A 16,411-nucleotide genomic window follows, 5' to 3' on the forward strand; every position below is an offset into this window, starting at 1 on the left:
ATATAAAAGAATTCAGAGAAGATTCAAATATTATTCATAGATAGACTTGATCATAAACCCACAATTCATCGGTCTCAACAAACACACCTCAAAAAGAAGATTACATCGAATAGATCTCCACAAGAGAGGGGAAGAACTTTGTATTGAGATCCAAAAAGAGAGAAGAAGTCATCTAGCTACTAACTATGGACCCGAAGGTCTGAGGTAAACTACTCACACTTCATCGGAGAGGCTATGATGATGTAGAAGCCCTCCGTGATGACGGCCCTCTCCGGCGGAGCTCCGAAACAGGCCCCAAGATGGGATCTCGTGGATACAGAAAGTTGCGGCAGTGGAATTAGGTTTTTGGCTCCTGTTCTGATCGTTTGGGGGTATGTAGGTATATATAGGAGGAAGGAGTACGTCGGTGGAGCACCGAGGGGCCCACGAGGCAGGGGAGCGTCCCCTCACCCTCGTGACCGCCTCTTTGATTCCTTAGAGTAGGGTCCAAGTCTCCTAGATCACGTTCGGTGAGAAAATCACGTTCCCGAAAGTTTTATTCCGTTTGGACTCCGTTTGATATCCGTTTCTTCGAAACACTGAAATAGGCAAAAAAACAGCAATTCTAGGTTGGGCCTCCGGTTAATAGGTTAGTACCAAAAATAATATAAAAGTGGAAAATAAAGCCCAATATAGTCCAAGACAGTAGATAATATAGCATTGAGCAATCAAAAATTATAGATACATTGGAGACGTATCAATGACCTAAGGTTTATCAATCCGTAGGAGGTGTAGGATGAAGATGGTCTCTCTCAAGCAACCCTGCAACCAAATAACAAAGAGTCTCTTGTGTCCCCAACACACCCAATACAATGGTAAATTGTATAGGTGCACTAGTTCGGCGAAGAGATGGTGATACAAGTGGTATATGGATAGTAGATAAAGGTTTTTGTAATCTGAAAATATAAAAACAGAAGGTAACGAATGATAAAAGTGAGCGTAAACGGTATTGCAATGCGTTGAAATAAGGCCTAGGGTTCATACTTTCACTAGTGCAAGTTCCCTCAACAATAATAACATAATTGAATCATATAACTATCCCTCAACATGCAACAAAGAGTCATTCCAAAGTCACTAATAGCGGAGAACAAACGAAGAGATTATGGTAGGGTGCAACCGATTAATCATCAACTTAAATAATCTGGATGTAATTGGGACCATGCAGGACGGAGGACAATCAATGGGTGCGGCGGCGGCAATTTTCGATGACTGCTTTCACTATGCATGATTTTATCATGACTAAATTCGAACACTGTAATAGAGAGGCAAATAAAGTAGCACATGAACTTGCTAGATTAGCCAGATTTTCTTCAACTTCAGATTGGTTTGAAGAGCCTCTAAATGAAATTGTAATGATCCTCACAAATGATGTACTGATTATTTCTAATGAATAAAGTTTCGTTTTAACTCAGAAAATGATGCACACAGCCATTCTTATTGATTATTAAGCAAAGTCAACTATGACCGAAGCATTACAAGATATGAACATTTACGACTAATTGTCCAGGAATCATTACTTTGGCAGACTGAGCCTCCCGATTTTTTAGTTGATGTACTTGCAAACAATGTATCCTTGTTTTCGCTTAAAATATACACCGCATGATGGCATTTCCGTAAAAAAGCCAGATGTAATTGTACATGAGCAAGAATGATTATCCCTAGGAAAAACTAGCTTAACCCGTGCGGCGGCACACCGCGCCCGTCTATACATCATGACAGAATCATGAACCATTATTATAAGCTAAAGAAAATATATGTGGTGGCTTCACATGTGTTACATGCTATTACATGAAGAAAAGCACATTGAAGAGCCTTGTGTTAATTATTTGGCTAATTGATTGGTTGTTTATGTTAGTTGATGTGTTCTCCAAGAGTTTTCCAGGATCGTGTAAGTTTAATTGTATGTTTTTTTTTCACATTTTGTTTGGTTTTCATCTTCATATGTAGCTTCATGTGCTCGGATTTAACTCTTTTTTTTTGTTTGATTATTCCGGTTTTGTTAATTTCATGTGAGATAGATGATGTGTGTGTCTTTATAATGAAGATACAATCGGTTATGCATCAATAATACCATGTCTTTTGGGACCTTCAACCACTGAAAAAGTTGGCCTAAAGTATACCTAGGAAAACTTTCTACTTACCATCCAAAATGGAGAGTAGCATTTTCTTTGTTCTCCAAAGAAAGCACATCCTGATCTCTTCTCTTTTCCACTGATTTTGAAGAGAACCAAAAAAAATACATGCCTTAATTTGACAGCCAAGAGGTGCATGTTGAATCAAATTTTAGACGAATAATACACAAATATATGAATAGAGACCCTTGGGTATGTGTATAACTATATTGTAATCTGAGCAATGCTACACGCACGGGCAGATTTTTACTAAATGTACAGGATGCTTAGCTGGGTTCAATTGATTGAAAGAAAAGCGGGTGAGGGGCCCATACCCTTGAAAATCAGGGGGATGGAGATTAGTTAGCGAGAAGAATCCCATAGAAAAACCCGTATAGTCCGTCGTTCTAGAATTTTAGTTGTAATCTAGGTGGACAGACTGAAACTAAAGCTTGAAATTAGGCTTTTGTAGAAATAGTGTAATGGCAAGGAGATTATTTCAGTGAACTACTACCACATGAGTAAAGATATATATGGTTTAAGATTAAGCTCGCTGTGTGTAAGAATTGCATCGTCGGCATATGGATCTCATGGCTGGCACTTCACTACTCATTATACGTGTTAGGAGCGGCCAATGACCAGAGATACGTGTCTCGAACATGCAACGACCATAAGTAACACTACATCTATAGAAATTAAAAAATCAACTTGACATGTCATTGAGTGTGTACGTTTTAAATTACTAACTGAGAGCATTGCGCACGTTTAATAAGTAGAGCGAAGAAACAAGAATGAATAGGCATCTGTAAAGAGAGGGTCAAGAAAGTAGGCAAGAGAACGGAGCAGTAGATCTCCACCCCAGGTGTTGCCGTGGCCGCGGCCCTCGTCCTTGCGCTCCACCTCGAACTGCAAGTCTGCAACCACCAGCCAACTTTCCTCTTGCTATCACCATTTTTTGAAGCTCTACGGCAGGAATGTCCCAGCTCTCCGCTGACGACAGTGGATGCCTAGTCGCCTAGATTACTCATCTCGGGGATGTTCCTGGCCATATATATCTCGTCGGGTTCAGCTCCTGGAACACGCTGGCTGCGGATGCGCGTCCTCCTCTCCTCCTGCAGTCGCCACATCCTCTCCAGCAGCTCTTTCATGTAGTCGATCGCGTCCCCAGGATCGACACTCTGTCAATCTAGATGTCTACAAAAACACACATTCAGATTTACTCCCAATATTCTAGCCAATAATTTTCCAAGATCGATTGACGATTGGTCTTTACCTTGATGATCCTGGGCACGACGGAGGTAGCCTGGAGAGACGGTTCACGGTTGTTGAGGCGCTTACGACGCCGGCACTCAACCATCAGGTTCTTGGAGGGCATGCCCTCCAGTCCTCCACCCTCTTCTTCCTCGACGCCGGCATACATAGGAGCTGCCGCCATCGTGTAAGGGCAGAACGCGCCACTGTCTGCGCCCGGCAGCCCGGGATCTACCACGCAGGAGTCGAGGCGTCACACGGCGCTGGCGATTTTACTGCTCACCGCTGCCGGGCCGGCCAGTGTAGATAGGACGGCCGAAGTGGGCAAAAAGCGGCACGAGGCATGCAACGATAGCCTCATCCTCGCCACCGAGGAGGGTGAGCATTCCGTTGCGAGAGCCGCCGCTGCCGCTGGAGTCAACGGTGTGGCAACCAGCGGGCCGCACGGCCACCGACCTGGACGGCGTCGCTCAGCACCGACTTCAGCTTTTCCTTTGGACCTCTGCGTTGCCGCAGTAGCTGTCTGTCGCTCTCGCTCCGCCCGCGTGGAACGACCCGGAGGCAGTCGACTGTCCAGACTCCAGGAGATCGCAATGAACCCGCCCGGGGAGTCGGCAGCGCCACGGCCGATGTACCCACTGTGGCAACGGTTGCACATCGTCCTTCGCTGGCAAACAAAAGAGCATGCATAGTCGACGACGGCGAGGACGGACTGTCAAGGCGAACATGTCAGGTGTGAAGGACTGGAGAAAGTAGAAGAGAAGCACATCCGGCGAGAGCTTTGACGCGAACTCGGCGCCGGCCTCTCACCCCGCCGTCCGTGTGCGGTGTGGTTCCCTCACCGGCTCCTTCCGTGCTCTTCTCGTCGTCACCCCAAGGCAAGGAAAAACGAAAGCAGGAAAGCCCGTATTATAGAACTTCCAAATGACCAGAACTAACGATGAAAGCAGTGCCTAGAATCCAAGAACGCCCAGAAGAGCTGCACCTGCTAACACGTCCTGCTACCGCTCCTCCTTCCGCCTCCTCGCCCACATCTTCATCGTGTACGATGGACTGGCGGCGCCCAGGTCGCCGACTACTGCCAGGACACTCCCAAGCTGCAAGTCGTGCGCCGCAGAGGACCGCGTCGGAGCCTCCGACAACCTGCCCGGTCTACCCGGGGTTGCCTCGAGCAGACGACCTCCCAGGCGGACGACGGCCTGCCATCCCCGACCAGACCGGACAGCAACAAGAGTAACCATCCCTAATTCTTATGCAAGACAGAGTGCACGGCCGGCTCGAACCAGGATGGAAAGAAGATGGATGGAAGAGGCTGGTATTTATAGGAAGCAACAAGGAAGCAAAGGACAATTTGAAGGTAGCCACTGCATGGATAGAAGAAGCAACCAGAGAAATAGAGAAAGGCGGCAGCCGACCATAGAGCAGGCCTAGAAAGCACGGCGAAGCGGCAGCCAACCTCACAACAGCACACGTGGCAGAAAGGAAATCCTAGTTCGAAACAACCAGCATTATTAAATATAAGCAGTCAGACCAGGATACATTGCATGTTGCATGCCTGCAGACCAATGAAAACTGCAGATCCTGTGCGCACATGCAACCAAAAGCGAACCGGAGGAAGAATCACGCATGCATGCCCATAGAAACCGCCCATCCTGCACACCCATGCAGCCAATGGCAAACCGATTTAGAAAACCTAGCCGCAATTGCTAACTGCACACAGGTGCATACCCTTCCAGATCCCCCACTAAAGCACGTGGCGTGTCCCCATTGGCTCGCTTTTTACTGATAGAAAAAAGTCAAAGAAACAGTAAAAAAATCCTGACCAGATTTAGTATATGTATAATTATCAGTGAACAAGGATTTTCCTCGGGCCAAAATGTATGTTCAGACTGAGCACATCATTGGGGATAGCGTGAGATAGAAGGTCGTTGCACTTGCACAAAGCGCTAAGAATAAGTTGCCATATGATGTCAGCGATAACCTGTGTAATTTCCGGGAATCCATGTAAAACGGACTATTGACAATATTTAGGCAAAGAACCCCGACAGATAGAGACGGATTTAAACGGTTTCTGTGCTTACGACTGACTCACTAGTAAAAACGCATGAATAAATGTCAAGCAAGTGGTCGTGCCGGAGTGGTTATCGGGCATGACTAGAAATCATGTGGGCTTTGCCCGCGCAGGTTCGAATCCTGCCGACCACGCTTCCACTTTTTCATTTTCTGTTTTCCTTTTTTTCACGAAGCCAAAAGCCATAACACCAACCAAAACTAAATTTGCATGTGCTTTTTGTCTCCTTTTTATAGCACAATAGCTGGCCAGCTTCTACAAACCGAAAAAGACTTCCGCCATGTTTTATACTTTCTCCGTCCGAAAAAGCTTGTCCCTCAAATAGATTAATGCTAGATACATTCATTTGAGGGACAAGTTTGAGACAAGTTTTTCGGACGAAGGAAATATATAAAAGCAAACCGCCACGAGTTATACAAAGTTCAAACAAAGAATACAAACGCACACCCAAACACACATAAAAGTCCCACGAATAAGGTTTTGTTGAAGGCACTAGCTCAACAAGCCCAAGGTAGACCACAATTTCATATCAATGGGCTTAACCTTTTTATACTTTCTCCGTCCGAAAAAGCTTGTCCCTCAAATAGATTAATGCTAGATACATTCATTTGAGGGACAAGTTTGAGACAAGTTTTTCGGACGAAGGAAATATATAAAAGCAAACCGCCACGAGTTATACAAAGTTCAAACAAAGAATACAAACGCACACCCAAACACACATAAAAGTCCCACGAATAAGGTTTTGTTGAAGGCACTAGCTCAACAAGCCCAAGGTAGACCACAATTTCATATCAATGGGCTTAACCTTTTTAGGTGAAGGTGAACAAGACCATTATTTATATCTTAATGTAGGGGACATACAAAGATTGTTTGGTGGGATTAACCAGCCAAACATAATGACCAACTTCCATAGTAGTGGCCACTTGAGATAGCCTATGAGCCGGGCGAGAGGTTGTTCTGATCCCGAGCTCATGTAAGCTTGGAAGAACAGTTAAATCACATAAATTAGAAGAAAAAAATCAGAGTTTTTTGTGCCAAACATTGATAAGTGTTTTGACTACTTGTAAAATTTCATCACGGGATGACATACACGGAAAAGGTGGCAAAAAACACAATCAATGCTCTAAAAGGTTAGTTTCAAAAGCATTTTCGAGCATCATTTTTTCCACATCTTCCACGAATGTTATTCATGATGTAGCTTTGCAAGCAATACCAATATTTGTCTATGTTTGGCGCAAAAAAGATTCAGAACTTCTTGAATATTTCCCTCCTTTTAATTTTACTATTCACCCAAGCTCTCATGAGCTCGGGATCAGAACAACACTTCTGCTATGAGCCTCCTTATTACAAGTGCGTCGTCCATGGCCAATATTAACTACTGTCAGACAGTTAGTTGCCATGCATAGCTTGTCCAGCATAAGATCTTCTCCCATAAGCCTCTAGGGTTGACATAGTCGTCACCCCTTCGAAAACCACTACTGATGAACCCAAGTAGGCGCCCAGGTCATTTTGGTGTGATGCAGTGGAGGATGGTCGAGACCCGGTGAGGAAGGGGGCCAGATGTAGCTGGGTGGAGTTTCGAAACGAGGTGCACAATGCCACATCGGCAAAAACGCTTGCCAAAACCACTAGAATCAGGGTTATGGGTGATTCACATGGTTTTGGAAAGATGGAGGTTAAATACCATGTTTTAGACCTCAGGGGGTAAAATAGCCGATTTATGTACCCCAGGGGTTATGTGGACTTCCTTCTCGACGCTGACATGCCTCCTGCTCAATGCAGGTGAACTCCATGGAGCTCGCCATGTCCAACATGGACATGCCAAAGAATGTCCTTGCCCAACCTGCATTGCACGGGGTTTCCACTACAATAACGAGGGAAGGAGGGCTGACATGACCTGGGCTCCTGAGAGTGGTGATCGTAGCCGCACAGGAGCGGCACTGAAATTCCCAATTTAGCGCGGCATAAGTGGTATTTTAGATTTTTGGCACCCTTGAAACCAAGAATTGTTGCCACATCGTGGAATCGGTTTGGATGCCGAGTAATTAGATTCTTCTACTTCAAAATTTGTGGAATCTATTGATCACTGTTGAGTGCCTGCCACGCGTATTCTGTGCACTGTGGAGTATGAGCAGTAATAGTTGGGGGTGAGCAATATGGTCTAGGAACAAAAAGAAGGAGATCTATGTATTTTCACTGATGAATTGACATTTTGATCATGGCACGACAATTTGAAGCAATGCCACGGTGCTTTTTTTTCTTGCAACGAATGCCATGGTTCAAACAGTTTGCTACTCGAAGCTGACTAAAAACGACTGAGATTGCTCTGAGAAGCAAAAATGGCAAGCAGTGGTCGTGCCGGAGTGGTTATCGGGCATGACTAGAAATCATGTGGGCTTTGCCCGCGCTGGTTCGAATCCTGCCGACCACGCTTCAAACTTTTATGCTTATATCCCCCTTTTTTTCTCTCTCTCTATGCTTTTCTGTTTTGGAAGCATGTCCACATTTTTTTACTAACTGGAGCTGTTGACTGGAGCTGTTGTTTGCCCAAGATCAGTTGTCATGCATATTGTTTACCCCAAAAAGTTGTGCAGAGAATAGCCCCAAAAAACTCAGAAGTTACACACCAGTGACATGAATGACCAGAAACTGATCAGGAACAGGCAAGGAAATGCGTACCTATAACACTTGACAAGAGAAGACCTCAAAAGATTTCACAAAAAATATAAACTGGTCAGGAACAGGCAATGAGAGACTCAGGATGAACAGCAAAAATAAACAAGAATCAACTTCACTGGGACTTCAGCCCGTATGAGTTTTACTGCAAGTGAAAACGATTGTTCACACCACTGCTAGGAGTGACCAAAACAGTCTAGTATCCGTAATCGACCAATTCGTTAACATATGACTGAACCACCTTTTATGTTAACATAATGTTACAACTCATGTTTCAGAGGCAGTATTGCACTTTTTTTCCATATCAGCCAAGTTTGAACTGCTACTTTGTTTACCTAGGAAACATTTTTTTTTAGACGTGGGGCAAAAGATTTGCCCCTTTTCATTAATTAAGAGAGAAGAAGTCTGACGAAGTTACAAGTTAAAGCATACAATAATCTTATTTATGGCTTTTCCTCACGAGGCCGAAAGTGGGATTGGTCTCACCGCGCCCTGTATGCGACGGAATGCAGTGCTGATCCTTTCTTTCAGTGCAGCATTTTCACACTCGACATCACCACTCCTCCCGTCCAAATGCGCGACGTCTCCATCCACGGATATAACAAGCTTCCCTTCCTCTGCGACTTTGACATCACCGAAAAGCGACACCATGAGAGCATATACTACCTTCTGCACCACCTTCTCCATTTCTTCTTCTGTCTTTGCTGCTGCTTCGATCGGAACAGCCTTTGGGCCTTCACGGCCTATGTTCAAGATCGTGGCCACCACAGAATCGGACACCATGTCACTTACGGAATCAGAGGACCACTGCAGCGTAACATAGCTTTCTGATTCCAGGCGAATGGTCACCCTCTCGTGAACAATCAAAGTTGGAACATCAGGTTCTTCGGTTGATGATTCCACACTCTCGTATATCTGCTTCAGCCTGTACTTGATCACTTCAAAAGAACCAGAATACGGGACGGAGATCCGCTGAGTAATGTTAGTAGTAGATAACTGTGTGTACACACGGAGATCCTCAGGGGCCATAATCTGATACGTGAAGCCCTTCTTCACGAGTAAGCCGCTAACTGATTCTCCCACTTCTGGTACCTTTGCTGCCAATCTGCCAATTGTCTTGGCCATTTTCTCAGAGCTGAAATACATCTCCACTGATTGGCAATTCTTGGGAGACACGATTTTTGTGTTTGTTCCATCAAACTGAGTAATAAGCTTCTGTTTAAGCCTCCCCGTCTCATTTGCTTCTCCGTGCACAAGAATAATGTTGGGTGGGCGAAGCTCGTCCAAGAAGCCGCTCGTCTGTAGGAAATCAGCATCAGCAGAAAAGGAGATGTAGAAGATCTGCATATGAAGGGGAGCAGTGAGCCCATTCGCTAACGTCACTTCTCTCGGCTCGCTGATAATGGCCTTCACAAGGGAACCTTCTACGGCAAAACCTGGAATAACACATGTGTTCTTATCTGTGCACCACTTGTCAAAGAGCTGCCTGGAGAGGCCACTTTGGAGACTACCTGGACTTGCCATCACCACTGACGGACCCACATCATGGAAGTTGTCTATGCTATTCAAAGGCTCAATATGCTTGAAATGGAAGGGATTGGATTGTGCAAACTGGTTCCTAATCCTTTCATTCATGGAGTTTATGTATGTCTGGTAGACAGCCATGCATTTCTTCGCAAGAGGGGAGGCGTAATAGATTGGAATCTTATGGAGCTCTGGGTGGTTAGACCAATACTCATCCAGGATAAGCAACAGTTCTTGTGCTCTACCAAGAGCGTATGCTGGGATAAGAACACGCCCCCCTTGAGAAACTGTGTTGTGGATGGCATCAGTGAAGCGCTTCTCTCTGATATGACGAGGTTGGTGTTGCTGCACACCATAAGTTGACTCGATAATGCAAATATCAGGGGAGAACTGGGGGACCTCAGCAGCTTTCAGGTGCCGGTCTTCTTCACGGGAGTAGTCACCAGTGTAAAGAATGCGAACACCGGCAATATCCACCATGAACATGGCAGCACCAAGTACATGGTCAGCGGTATAGCACCAGAAGCGTATGCCATTAACTTCCAGTGTCTGGTGGAAGTCTATGACCGGCATCACAATTATATGTTAATACAATCTCCATTCTCCCTGTGGTAAACTAAGACTTGCAATCCTCACAAGCAGAATCAGGCCTTAGCTGCAAGTGAAAGAGTCCTTCTGTTTGGAAGCAATGCCCAGATAAATACAGGGTTCTCAATTTTACCAACAGCCCAATGGCCTTTAAATGTTTTGACTTTTCAGAATTGTACGGACACATATAAGAATTCCAAAGGCGGGAAGCAGGAGCTAGCGACATGGGGAAAACTGAATCTAAGTTCACTTTAAAATATCAACCAGAACAACTCCAGCTACCAAAAGAACAGAGTTTGACTGAATTTGTAGGGAAAACTATCAAGAACTACGATACCAAATTAATATCATTGGATACACAACAAAAATATATTTCCGTATTATATCTATTTAGTATTGTAGTTGTTGATGATTTTTCGTACAAACATGGTCAAACTATGCACCATTTGAGTTTGACCTCGACAAAATTTATATGACTTCGTTTCAGAGACAGAGGGGAGTAGTATCTTTGTGTGTGTTCTTCTTTTTTCCTCTAAAATAGTGTGTCGAATTTTCTATCGACCAGGCATTATCGATCATCATCGTATTAGCAACAGGCATCTCAGACCAAACGAAATGGATCAATTCATTCACATTTGTTCCATTTACACATGCCGGAAACAAAGAGATGAGCGAAAACAAGGTAGTACCTCGATCTTGTCCATGGAACGGATGATGTCCTGCTCGTCAAACAGCATGTCCTCCACGGAAACCTTGCTGACCTTGACGTAATCCGAGAGCAGCAGCCTGTAGATGGCCTTGGTGGCGTGGGTCATGAACACACGGCCCTTGAACGTCGTCTGCAAACAAAAACAGAGCAGAGCAGAGCAAATTCAGGCACCAAACAGCATAACAACATCGACCCCCGCCGAACCGAAGTTAAGAGTTCCAACGTGATTACCTACCTTCTCGAGGAAGTAGGGCAGGGAGGCGGCGTGGTCCAGGTGGAAGCTGCAATTTCAATCCAAGGCCGGAAATCAGGCGGTAGGGAAACGCCAAGATGCGGAGGTGGGGATGGAGGAGGTGCGGCTGCTTACTGGGTGACGAGGAGGACGTCGATGGCGGAGGGGTCGATCTCGTCGAAGTAGGGCAGCGCCGCCATGCCGGAGTAGGCCGGGTGGATGCCGCAGTCGAATTGGGCACCAGCGAAGATCCAGTCAGTGGGATTCCCCGAGAACAAGGAGAGCTAAGCGGCGAGAGGGAAGAGGGGTTTGGATGCGAACCAGGACGGTGCGGCCCTTGAAGGACATGTGGACGCAGGAGCGGCCGACCTCGCCGCCGGCGCCCAGTGGCGTGATCACCATGTGATCGCCCTCCCGCCCGCCCGACGCCGGCCGCTTCCCCGCCGGCGGCGCCATCGCCACGGATGCCATCTTTTTTTCTCTTTTCCCCGTTGCTTATGACAGAGAGAGAGAGAGAGTAGAGCTTTCGGTATCGGTGGCTTCCCTATTTCCCGAAGGGATTCGTTTTTCTTGTTTTTCAGTAAGATGTTTCTTTTTTTACATAAGAGATAAGAGTAGATAGTAAATTTAAACGGTTGACTTCATTAAGTAGTGGATCCGAGTAACTCTTTCCTTCTTACCATCCATGTGAAAAGTGAAGGTAAGAGAAAGCATGCCAAAATTGCTTTTTTTACTACTTTTCAGTAAGTTTTACGTGATTGTCATTTGTAATCCTAAGATTTTGCTGTGTACATCATCTAGCCGCGCCACACATTTGTTGACCGTGTTCCTATCTTCTTGCTCACTTTCTTCGTGACCGCCCCACCGCTATCTGCGCGCATAAAAGGGTTTGCTCCTATCGCCGATCCTTACCACGACTGACGTCTACACCGGGCATCTCCAGCCGCGTCTTCAGGAAGGCCTTCCCAGACTTTTTTTTGTGTCGGCGCCGAAAAATCGGCCCAGTCACGTCCCAAGAACCCGATTTTCGCCGGCTTGAGCCGAAAACAGCGCCGGCGGACTCAGGCCGAACCCGGCGCGCTGGGGGGCGCCCGGGGGCGAACTGTTTTGGCGCGAAACAGCCGCGGGCCCGCCGCGTCAGGGACACGGCTCTCTTCTCGCCCCTTCGTCGTCCTCATCGCCTCGTTTCCCGTGGCGAATCAATGCCAAAACTGCCGCGCCGGTCAGCCTGCGCCATTGATGCCTCACGGGCGGCGCAGTGAAGACCGGATGACGCGCGTCCCTCGCCCTCCCTCGCCCGCCACGCGTACTCACGGCGGCTCGCGCACGGGCGGCGCCTCGGCCTATATAAGACGCGCCCCAGCGCACTCGGCGACTCGCACTCTCTCGCCGTCATCGTTCCTCCCTCTTCTCTCTCTCGCCGTCTCCAGTTCATCATACCCATGACCGAGCGCTTCCCAGGCGACGGCGCGGCGGCGAACGGCTTCGGCCGCCGCCATCTTCATGAGAACGAGGCTCGCCTCCTTTTCGAGGCCGAGTACCCGGTCCCGCCGGACATGCGGGTGCCCGAGGCGTGGAGGATCAGCGCCGGCGGCGTGCCGGTGCCCCCGGTACCCACCGGCGCGGCGCTGCGTGCGGAGATCGCACGCATCCGCTCGTCCCTGCCGCGTGCGGCGAGGGAGGGGCCACGATACGTCCCCGACAGCCCGCTCTGGGAGCCTTATTTCCGCCGCCGTCACGCCGAGCAGCTCGAGGCCACCAACGGCGTCGAGCCCTCCGGCAGGCTCAACGCCGTCGGCCAGCGTCGGTGGTGGGGCGTGCCCGGGCGCACGTTGGAGGCCGTCCTCGAGTACATCGAGGGTAGCAACACGCCGCGCCTCGAGTACCCCACTCCTCCGTCCTTCCCACGCTGCTGGGGAAGCTCTTGGACCCCGAGGCGCATGGAGACCGGGGGGTCCTCCTCCTCGTTCGGCGGCTCCCCCTGCCTCCACCTCCGCCCCGTCAAGCCGGAGCCCAGGGCACGCCTATCAGCGCGCGCACCCGCAGCTCCGGCGTCCGCATCGGCGACAACGCCTCCCCCACCGGCCGCTTCGTCCTCATCGAGGCCAAGCCGGAGCCCGGCCTCCCCGCGGAGTACGAGGAGATAGCCCGACGTGGCTTCTCCGATGAGGACGCCCTGCGGTGGGCGCGGGACGACTACCTCCGCAACGAGATGGTCCGGCAGCGCCGGGCCCTGGAGGAGATCGCCGCCCGCAAGCGTGGGCGCGAGGACGAGCACGGCGTCGTGGTCCTCGACAGCGACGACGACGACGACGCCCCCGGACCGTCCAACCCGCCGCGCCAACCGGGGGAGGGATGCAGTAGGGACGGCGGAGGCGTCGGCGGGGGCGACGACGACGACGACGGCGGTGACTACACGCGGTTCTACAGTCTCCTCGGCATGTAGAACCGCGTGGGCGAGCGGCGACGCGGGCGGCGAGGGAGACGGCGGGGTAGCCCGCGGTAGTTTTTCCTTTTTTTATAAAATATGTTTAAATTTGAACGAATTCGAACATGTTTGCGTTGTGTTTGCGCCGAATTTAAACATTTTAAAAACCCGTGAGGGCCGCGACTGGGAGGCATCACGCCCCCAGTGCGCGGTTTAGCGTCGGTGCGCCCCAGGGGCCAACGGCTGGAGATGCCCTTAGCTCGTCGGCGGCGTGTGCCTCGCCATAAGCCACCGCCAGGTCCACATCCCACCTCCCGGCGTATGGGAGTCCGTGTGAAGGCCACGACCGACGCGTGCCGGCAGAAAACTTTAGCCTTGTTGGCGTGTTGCCCCCATCGCCGTTGTCTGTGTCCTCACCATCCACGTTGCATCGCTATTGCGTCAACGGTAGGAGGGTGAGAGCATGACAGGTACCTCCTTCTAGGTCTCTTGGTTGTGTGTCCTGCCACCAGTCTCTCAGACCCGATCCAGCCTCCTTTGTACCCCATGACACCGACGGCTCCTCCGAACCACAGCTCTGTGCCTCCCTGGTTTGGGTCCAATGACTATCTTTTGTTTCCCCGATCTCAACTTTGGTAACCTTTCTTCATGTGTGCGCCCCCATGTGATTTTTTTTTTGTTTGCTGCTTGATTCCACTGACATGATGACGTTGAAAGTTAATTGACCTGTCAGGCATTACAATTAGTGACAGTATGTCTTTTTTTCTTTGTAATGGTTTGCAGACAAAAAATATGCAACATGCTACACAAAGCAGAACATAGTAATGATAAAAGCCAATTGAGCAGAAGATAAGCAACTCAGGTAAGTAGGCATTCAAAAAGAAAAATGCTTAATCGATCATCTCTTGCTTATTGCAGTAACTAAATTGGTGACGAAGTAGGTATTTAGCAGCTACTCGATGTTATTTACAACTAACATATATGTGTATTGAAAAATAAACGTGTAGACTCAGATATCATTGTGATAAGCTAAAAGTATGGAAGGTAAAATTCAACCCATAGGATAGATATTTCTGATCTTTCCAAATGTATTTTCCTCTTCTCATAATATGTTAGGTTCAAGATCAAAAAAATATTCAACACAAATGTCAGTAATTTAAATCTTGGAAGGGGGCTCAGAAAAAATAAACTTACAGTAGCTATTGGCAATGTTCAAATGCAAGATTATCACGAAACCTACATAGATTCTCACCAATTTGTTCATCCTTCTATATTAAAAGGATTATGAGCAAATCTTCTCAGCCTGCGCAAAGAGATTGGGCCTGCATACGATAAATGAGTTTGCTTTGCTATATTCCTCTTTTCATTTTAGCTTGATTCATTTTTTTCCGTACATTAGCCCTACAATGTATTGCTATTGCTTTTTGGTAGAGAGAAGATACAATATGCGGCTAACAAATGTGAAGAACTGTCATCGAAGTATTAATTCGTTGAGAGTGAATTCCTGTTTTTACCCCCTATTTTTACATTTTTAACACTAATTACCTCATTTAGTAAGATTTCATCCGTTTTATCCCATTTAGCAAAAGTTCTGCCATGATTGACCCTATTTAAATTTTGTGAGTGTTTTGACTGGCAGGTCCCAATTGTCAGGTCCAGCTGACATGCCACATCAACGGTTTTTGTCTATTTTTCTCTCTGCTGGCCAGTCCTCGCCGCTTCTTCGACCAGGCCCATCAAATGGAGGTCGCTCACGTCGTGTCCAACGCACAAAGCCCGAGTCGCCCATGTGCCACACTCACCCCCAATAGATTGCATCACCCATCCAGGCTTCTGACTGCATGTACTTGCTAGGCTCGCTCAAACCTACGGTTAGGGATTGTCAGGCAGCGACGACGGCGGCGACGGCGCGATTTGCTACCTCCTCAAGCAGCGTTGTATGGCTGCTATATCAAGGCAAGGAACGACTCCCGTGAAATCCGTCTCCGTCAAGCTTGCCAACATTGGCATGGGCGCGTCCATGTATGTGACCCCATCAGGATGTGCTCAGTTGTTCATCCTACTTTGGTGACATAGCATGGACCCCATCAGGCTGTGCTCAGTTGTTTATCCTACTTTGGCAACATAGCAGGGACCCTATCAGGCTGTGCTCAGTTGATGGCGGATCTATGACAAGTGCTGGTCCAACCAATTAGTGAGGTTGGTGAAAAAACAAGCCCTCTCTGCCGTACCCCATTTCACATGTTTTTGACCATATGTATCATAGCAATTTGTGTATTCTGAATTTTACTGGCTCATGCATTGACCGGTGAGGCATTTGATTCGGACAAAGTAAGATGCTTATTAGAAGATCATGTGTATGTTTTCACCCTTCTACTGAGGTACATTAATTTAAAGTTTTTTTCAACATCTTTTATATTTTTGAAATTATTTTGCTTCTTGGTTTTTGCGGCAGGATCGTGCATGTGATTCGAAGGAAGGCAAGCGACGCTTGCCATGATACTCCATTATTTTAAGGGGTCGATTAGAAATGCCCTAAGGACATCTCTAAAGCGAACCCTCAAACCGTCCGCAACCATCTAGACTATGCAGTCCGGATGTGTTTAGCCATTCAATGCGAACCTGTATCGGTCCGCCGAATAGTTGAGATGCATTTTTTTCATGCAAACTTGAGATAAACATGAAGGGAAATTCAGCACCCGCCACGCCGGCCATCGCCGCCGTGAGCCGGTGCTATCGCTGCACGTGAGGTGCCGCCCCCCGTGAGCTGCTGCTACCGTCG

At 47.9% G+C, this 16,411-nt stretch overlaps 1 protein-coding gene, 2 non-coding genes and 1 pseudogene across 3 annotated transcripts; 2 read left to right on the forward strand and 2 right to left on the reverse strand.

The window, feature by feature from the left end:
• Positions 1-2,622: 2,622 nt before the first annotated feature.
• On the reverse strand, positions 2,623-4,672 carry LOC119297897 (transcription factor bHLH93-like). Its single transcript, XM_037575504.1, has 2 exons — positions 3,424-4,672; positions 2,623-3,344 (listed from the first exon to the last, which is right to left on the reverse strand). Exons 1-2 carry the CDS (start codon positions 3,583-3,585, stop codon positions 3,216-3,218), a joined length of 291 nt encoding a protein of 96 aa, XP_037431401.1. The 5' UTR covers positions 3,586-4,672; the 3' UTR covers positions 2,623-3,215.
• An 852-nt stretch (positions 4,673-5,524) lies between these two features.
• Positions 5,525-5,606, forward strand: TRNAS-AGA. Its single transcript has one exon. It is a non-coding gene; the product is annotated as a tRNA-Ser (tRNA).
• A 2,215-nt stretch (positions 5,607-7,821) lies between these two features.
• Positions 7,822-7,903, forward strand: TRNAS-AGA. The gene has a single exon. It is a non-coding gene; the product is annotated as a tRNA-Ser (tRNA).
• A 492-nt stretch (positions 7,904-8,395) lies between these two features.
• On the reverse strand, positions 8,396-11,686 carry LOC119302883 (annotated as a pseudogene).
• Between the last annotated feature and the right edge of the window lie 4,725 nt (positions 11,687-16,411).

The sequence above is a fragment of the Triticum dicoccoides genome, chromosome 5A (assembly GCF_002162155.2).
Source record: "Triticum dicoccoides isolate Atlit2015 ecotype Zavitan chromosome 5A, WEW_v2.0, whole genome shotgun sequence".
Taxonomy (NCBI): Eukaryota; Viridiplantae; Streptophyta; class Magnoliopsida; order Poales; family Poaceae; genus Triticum; species Triticum dicoccoides.